At 38.3% G+C, this 7,955-nt stretch overlaps 1 protein-coding gene and 1 long non-coding RNA gene across 3 annotated transcripts; one reads left to right on the top strand and one right to left on the bottom strand.

Annotated features, from left to right (window-relative positions):
* Positions 1–4,539: 4,539 nt before the first annotated feature.
* On the top strand, positions 4,540–5,055 carry LOC131876284 (uncharacterized). The gene has a single exon (XM_059221192.1). It carries the CDS (start codon positions 4,540–4,542, stop codon positions 5,053–5,055), a length of 516 nt encoding a protein of 171 aa, XP_059077175.1.
* Positions 5,056–5,599: 544 nt separating this feature from the next.
* On the bottom strand, positions 5,600–7,149 carry LOC131050552 (uncharacterized). 2 transcript variants are annotated; one of them, XR_009106969.2, is made up of 2 exons: positions 6,501–7,149; positions 5,600–6,101 (listed from the first exon to the last, which is right to left on the bottom strand). It is a non-coding gene; the product is annotated as an uncharacterized LOC131050552 (long non-coding RNA). The 2 variants fall into 2 exon arrangements; XR_009106968.2 differs by having other exon boundaries at positions 6,543–7,149.
* Between the last annotated feature and the right edge of the window lie 806 nt (positions 7,150–7,955).

The raw sequence follows: 7,955 nt of genomic DNA, 5'->3' as shown, positions 1-7,955 counted from the left end.
TGACCGGTATATCATCAGATATACTCTTTCTGCTTCTACAGAATCTTGCAATGTGACCTGGTCTGTTGTAGTGATAGCAAACCAATCCAGGTGCTCTCCAAGGTCCATTGTTCATGTTTCCATTCTTCCTTCTACATGTAGCAGCAGTGTGACCATGTCCATGGCAAATCCAACAGTTTTCTCTCAATCCGGTTCCTAGTTGATAACCATTGTTGCCTGACTGATAATTGTAAGCATTAAACCGGTTAGGGTTCCGGTTCACAAAAGATTCTGGACCAACTCCTTGGGTCCTCTGACGATATCTTCCGGTGTTGTTCATGACAGACCTGCAATCAGATGCTCTATGCCCAAACTTGTTGCATGCATAACAATGACCATTGAACTTATTGGATCTAGGTACATTGTTGATAAAATAAGGAAAATTATTGTAGGCTTTGCTCCTACATACATTGGTAGTGTGTCCTTCTTTAAGACAGTTAAAGCAAACAGGTTTGAATTTTTTCTTACCTTTTCCTTTGAGTGTTGGTTGCTTCTTTGATGCTTCAGCATTTGTTCCTGAGGATTCTCCTTCCTCATGTCCAGAGAAACCAAGTCCATTGGTATTCTTTACCGGTCTAGATGACTCAAGCTTTTGCTCTAGCTTGACAGTACTTTTGTTGAACTTAGCAAGTATTTCCTTTGACTCAGAGAGTTCTTTGGAAATAGTAGTATTTGTCTCCATTAGGCTTGCATTTTCAGAGATAGCTATATTCAGTTCATCTTGTACACCTTCTTTTTCCATTCTGCTCTCATGTAGGCGAGCAGTCAGTGCACTAATCTCTTGTTTCAACTTGGAGATCTCATGATCTCTGTCCTTTACCAGATCTTCAGCTTTCCTCCGGTTCTCAAGCTCATGAATAAACCGGATAGTCGGTCCTTCCAACTCCTTTCTCAGATTGGTGTTTGAATCATTCAGTTTATTTACTTCTGCAATCATGGCTTCCATATTTGCTTCATCTTCAGAACTTTTTTTAGATAGCTCCATCAGCTTCTCTACATGTTCTCTCCTTTTAGCTTGAGATGCCTTGTATTTGACCATAAGATCATCATAGGCTTGCTCAGACTGAGTGAGCCGTTGAGTAAGTTCCCTCAAGGTGTATTCCCCCATATCTCTTTCCAAGTGGTTAAACTTATAGAAAGGTAGGCTTTGATACCAATTGATGAATACTAAGAGGGGGGGGTGAATTAGTATGCCAAAAATCTCTGCACTAAAACACTTAAACAGTCTGAAGACAAACTGGTAAAACAATTTAATAGACAGACCGGTTATCACACATGCAAACCAAAATGCAAGTAAACCATTCACATACAAAAGCAATACAACCATAACACAAGATATTTGACGTGGAAACCCAAATGGGAAAAACTACGGTGAGATGGAACTCACAAGTCACTCTCTACAGAATAGAAACTAGACCGGTTAAGGTTAGACCGATTAAGGTCTTACAATGTTCTTCACTAGAATAGATCCTGTTAGGAATCTCAATCTCTGTTAGGAGATAAGTCCGATTAAAGACTGCCTTGTTAGAGGATTTTAGATTCACAGAGGTGAACCACCTTGTTAGAGGATTTTACAAAGGCTTTTGGGCCAACCCGGTTAAGGGCTACAAACTTGTCAAAGATGTGAGTAATCAACAAGTGTTTGATCTATCTAATAGTACAAACTGCTTGGTTAGATCCAGTATTGCTCACAGTTAATGCATTCCAGCATTGCTTCAGTCTTCTCTATCTCTCTCTCAATTACAACTTGATCTTCTTAGATAAGATCGCTCTTACAACAACTCAACAACCACCTTAAACCCTAGCACAACATAAACCCTTTCAGCAACAAACAAAAACCCTAGACATGATGTCCTTTTAAAGGAATCTAATTTCATGTCGGTCCAATAGGATTACATTACAATTTCTTATGTTCAATGAATCTAGACATACTCAGTAACACGACACAAAAAGCACCGTTAGTGTGTCAACATCGTCAAACAATCGGTGGATTGGTAACTCATCACAAAATGTCGGTTGGTAACTCATCACAGAGTATTACCGGTTCATACAAAATACCGATTGCCGATTTGACAAAAATAAGACTGGTAAGAATGTGTTATGCCGCTTTGCTCCCTCGTACTGCTTGAGATCTGCGAACCGCTTAGGGTCGACATGCCGCTTTAGACCGGGAAACACATTCTGCAAAATCACCAATAGTCTAAAGACTAGAATACGATATACCGGTTGGAACAAATACCGGTTGAGCTCTAGCTCATACATATAAAGGGGATCTCAATACAAGTGTGTGTCCATCAATGACAATCACAACATAAACATAAAAAATGCCAACAAGTTTATGATTGATTATTGCCCTATCAGCTTGTGCAATTCAGTCTACAAGATCTTCTCTAAAGTTTTTGTCAACAGAATCAAACCCTTCTTGATAGATGTATCAACCCCTCTCAGAGGGGTTTTGTTCCGGGCAGGCAAATGCTCGATGCGGTCATAACTACCCATGAGGTCATCCACTCCATGGAGAAGAGTCACAACCCAGGTATGGCTCTTAAACTTGACATCTCAAAGGCTTATGATAAAGTTAACTGGAAGTTCCTGTATTTTGTTCTATCCAAGATGGGATTCCAGGGAAGATTCCTCAATGTTATCAAGGTGACGGTGGAAAGTGTTGACTAATCAGTGATTGTCAATGACACCCCTTAGGGATTCTTCAAGGCTGGAAAGGGATTAAGGCAAGGGGATCCTCTCTCATCTTATTTGTTTATATTGGTGGCTGAAGTTTTGAGCAGGAACTTCTCCCACTTAATCGGGAATAGAAAACTCTCGGGGGTGAAAGTTGTTTCTACCCTTCCTTCGAGGGTTATGGAGCAATTTTTTGATGACACCTTCATGTTTGGCCAGTCATCTGTTATAGAAGCAAAAGAATGAAAACACTTGTTGGAGGATTACGCCCTTGCCTCGGGACAACTTATCAATTATAATAAGAGAAAAAATTATTTTTTCAATATGGATAGAAATCTCCAAGGTAAACTTATGCAAATCCTTGGATGTTGTGCTGCTAATCTTCCCGATTCCCACTTGGGTCTTCCCCTCATGATTAAGGAGGTCACCCCCCATTTCTAGGAATCTATCTTAGAAAGAATGCAAAAGAAACTTGTTGGATGGACTGGAAAAACCCTGAGTAGTGCTAGTAAACTCTAGCTTCTGTCAGCCTCTCTTCAAGGTGTCCCAATCTATTTTCTATCGCTATTCAAGATATCCATTGCTATGGCTGAGAAACTTGAGAAAATCCAAAGAAGTTTTCTGTGGACACGGATGGAGGAAAAGTCCAGACTCAGCTTAGTCAATTGGGAGGTGGTTTGCAAACCTAAGTACATGGGAGGCCTACGGATTAGAAAAATTTCGGACCTGAACAAGGCTTTGTTGACTAAAATTGGATGGAATCTTGTGAAGAACAGAGCTGACTGGTGCAAGATTATGCGGGCTAAGTATTTTAATCACACCCCCTTCTCTTCCCTTCTATCTTCTAATGAGCTCCCACCTGGATCAAAGATATGGAACAACATTGTCAAAAATCGGAAGCTACTTAAACAAGGTCTAAAATGGCAGTTGGGCAATGGTGAGAAAATTAGATTCTCGGAGGACAACTGGATTGGCGATAGACTGCTGGCCTCTTCCCGCTTCAGTTGCCTCATGGGAACCCTCAAGGACTCGCCTGGTGCTCTTGTGATGAATTACATATCCCCCTCTCGCTGGTGGTTGAGGATTGTTGATGGTCTAGGAGATAATACTCATTGGGGCCATTTGGTGGGGGAGTTACAATCACTTCTTGAGGAGGTTAGGATTCCCAGATTCCCTCATGCTGATAAGTTTGTTTGGGCTATAAATCCCTGAGGGTCTTTTAGTGTAAATTCAGCCTACGATCTCTTGTTCGCTCCTGTGAATGACTGCTACAGCTGGAGAGAAGTTTGGAATTCTCATCTTATCCGTAAAATAAACTTTTTCTGGTGGACGACTCTGCATGGGAAGATTCTAACTATTGATAACCTTAAAAGGAGAGGATTCCTATTAGTCAATCGGTGTGTTTTGTGTAATTGTGTTGAGGAAAGCATAAATCATCTATTTATCCATTGCCCCTTCACTTCTATGGTCTGGCACAAAGTTTTACAAAAATTCAACATTGTGTGGACCTTCTTGGAAGACTTGTAGCAGTTTATCAGAAACTGGAAGTGCCCCTTTGCTCACCCTCCGGTTAGACAGTTTTGGAAACTCATCCCTTCTCATATCTATTGGCATATCTGGAAGGAAAAGAACAATCGGATCTTTTGTGAGACTAATAACTTTGTTGACATGGTGGTTGGCATAACTGAAAAGCTCTTCAGGGAGAACGCTTTGGTTTGCAAATGGAAAAAACTACAATTTGCCCCTCTAGTGATGGATTGCAATTGGATTAGGACATGGAATCTGCCTGACAACTTCCTCCTATATGACAACTCTAAAATAATGGAGAGACTTAACAGTAGATGGTTGGCCCCATCCCCCTCATGGCTCAAACTTAACTTTGATGGTGCTGCTCGTACTGGAGTTGTGGCGGGAGGTGGAATTATAAGGGATAGATTTGGCAACCTAATTCTAGCCTATGCAGGGGATTTTGGCTCTGCCTCGAGTAACATGGTTGAAGCCGTGGCGCTCTTCTGGGGGCTTAAATTGGCTCTCAATATTAATGCTAAAAGACTGACCATTGAAGGGGATTCTAAGCTAATTATTGAGGCAACTAAAGGTGCTTCAGGGATTAGCTTGATGATTAGCAACATACTAAAGGACATATGGCCTATTATAGTTTGGCTTGAGGAATTTCAACTTCAATACATTTATAGAGAGGGAAATTCGGTGGTGGACTCTCTAGTTGCGGTGGGCCTTGAGATGAAAGGTATGAGGTGCTGGAGACACCTGGATTCGCTTTCTGACATACAGAAATCCCTCATAGGAAGAGACCAAAATTTCACTACTAACCAATGATTTGCTATGTCCTTTTTGACGGGTGGACGTTTTGGCCCTTCAGCGATGTCATGTGGAAGGAGGTAAATTCAAATTTGAATTGGGCAGGCTATGCCAAGGTGGCATTTGGTGGTCCCCATTTTCTCCACCGCACTGGTCCGGCGATGACGTGTCCAACCATCGATAATTTTGTTACCGAAAGATTGCAGCTTCAACTTTTAATCATTAACTTGATAAACCATAGCAAGTACTATTAATAGTTTGATAGGTTTTTTAACAGTGGTCTTCTGATTTGCTGTTATTGGCTTGTTTGACCTAAGCTTGTATAAGATCAGCACCTTCATTTTGTTGCATTTTCTTTCATACATCCTTCAAGCTGTTTGTATATAAGATCAGCACCTTGTTTTGTTCCTTACTATAATCAAAAACTTGAAAGTCCTCCATTACAATTTGATACATTCATTACAATTTGATACCATTGTGCATTGTCCAATCAAACAAACATTTTAAAAAGAGTCTCTTAAAAACAGTCTCTTCCATACAAAAATCCCATAAACAAACAGAGTCAAGAAATTACTGGACACCATATATAATGATTCTCTATAAACAATGTTTTTTTAAAATCCTTGAAAGCCATCCTCCATTACAATTTTACACAATTGTTCAGTCAAACAAACATTTTGGAAACAATCTCTTCCATACATGGAGAAACAAATCTCTTCTAAACAAACACTAAATTCTGCAGAGAGTCAGGGGAATGCTAGACCCTATAATTTCCAAGATCTGAATGCCCATGAGCATATAGAAATGTACAGATATTGAGTGAGGAAGATTGAATGTGCAGTCTCAGTGAAAAAAGCAGGCAGCTGTAGGATTGCTCCAGGGAATGCTACCAACGGTTACATAACCAGGAGGCCTAGCTTGGTGTGGCATGTTACCCCACTGCATGTAAGTCTCTCGCACGTCTGAAGCGCTCCTCAGCACATAGCCGTACAGTCTGCGAACAAAACGGGAAAGCTGCCTAAGCGTTAAGGGTAGGTTTCTTGTGCAGGAAGGAATGTATGTAACTGCATAAGACACCAGATCAAACACACACCACATCTTCAATACTCTTCTCACCTGTCTTTCACTTCACATATGTATGAATTTCAACAAAAAAAAATTGCTTAAACCAGAGGACCCAATTCAAATATGGAAGAAGTAATAAAACCCAACTGTAATAGGGCAAAAAAAACCAAAACCCAATTGTAATATGGGAAAAGAAACAGGACCCAATTGTAATATGAAAGAAGAAACCAGACCCAATTTTTATACGGAAAAAGAAACATATGAATGTACTTAAAAGAAACAGGACCCAATTGTAACAGGAAAAAAGAAACCAAACCCAATTTTTATACGGAAAAAGAAACATATGAATGTCCTTAAAGAAACAGAACCCAAGTGTTACAGGAAAAAAGAAAACAGACCCAATTTTTATATGGAAAAAGAAACACATGAATGTCCTTCACCTGTCTTTCAGGTCACAAAAACCAATGTCAACACCAATTTCCTTAAACCAGAAGTCCCACTTTTAATATTGGAACATAAACCATTTTCCCTGATCTAATAAGAAAGGTAATTCTGTGGCATTGCATCACATTTGACCGGTTACGTTCATCTGACATCATTGTGATTGTTATCAACGTCTTCACAACCATTATTCCAGTCTTTGTGTTGTAGAGGTCAAGACAAGATCATGGAGCCCATCTACTCCCACCAAATTTGGTTGTTTTCCTCACATTGGGCTTCCGTGAACAATCAGATTATCTTTTGATCTTTACAGTGCATCTACTTAATTGCATAGATGACAGTGATGGTTACTTTATTTTTTCTCCAAAAAAGTCTTCTTATGCATATTTCTATTTATATCTGAAATGTGGGTTGTTTCGAAGTCATCTTTTCTAATTAAAATATTAACAATAAATTATCAATTGGATATATTAGGTTTAATACATATACTCAGTGTTTCTATAGAATAAATTTTTGTTTTTGATTAGATAAGAAAGATTTTGAAAGTACCCTATCCCTTTCACAAAGAAAAATACCAAATAGTAGGAATAAAACAACAACTAGACAATTAGAAGCAGGGCAAACAAAATCTTATAGTAGTCCCCTCAAAATATAGAGTAAACCCACCCATCGAATAAGTTGCATCATTATCATTATATAGTTCCTACTTACATTAATACATGTGTTGTATAATTGTGAGGTAGTTGGTTATACCTACTCCCTACCTACTTTCATACCTACTCCCTACCTACCCTCACACTGCATCGGTGTTCGTGTCCTCACCTTTGTCTTTATAAGTAAGGCGTTTGTATATTTCTAATCATCTCAATACAATCATCACTTTTGTGAAATATTATTCTCTTGTTTGAAGCTCCTACATTATAGTAATATAATTGAAAAGAAAAATAGTTCATTAGTTTGTTGTTCAAAGTAATTATGTTGTAGTAACGTTTTGTTTATTGTTGAATCGTAGGAAGTGACAAAAACTATTTATGAGAGGTATATTGCGGACAACAATATTTATATGTTACACAATTATCTTTGTAGCTAATCAAATGATAAGTTATTTAAATGAGATAGTATCTTTACTAATTTTTAATTTACCAGTGATGGTTACTCACTTTTTTCTCTCCTTTTTTAATAAAAAATCATTATACTCCTAATGTATAATTTACTTATTTTAAAAATTGAAGTTCTTAATCCATATATTTAAAATCATCTCCACTAACTAATAGATATAATAGTTTTGAAATCATCTCCACTAACTAATAGATATAATAGTTTTTGAAATCATCTCCATTAGCTAATTGATATAATAACTAGCTAATTGATATAATAGTTACAATAAACTATCATGTGGATCTATTAGGTTT

The sequence above is a fragment of the Cryptomeria japonica genome, chromosome 5, assembly GCF_030272615.1.
Source record: "Cryptomeria japonica chromosome 5, Sugi_1.0, whole genome shotgun sequence".
Classification (NCBI taxonomy): Eukaryota; Viridiplantae; Streptophyta; class Pinopsida; order Cupressales; family Cupressaceae; genus Cryptomeria; species Cryptomeria japonica.
The sequence above is the reverse complement of the archived record's forward strand: the minus strand, read 5'-3'. Positions and strand labels throughout refer to the sequence as shown.

What these genes read in the sequence shown, in the direction of transcription:
- LOC131876284 (XM_059221192.1), top strand. Translation starts at nt 4,540, where the DNA reads ATGGAGAGACTTAACAGTAGATGGTTGGCCCCATCCCCCTCATGGCTC.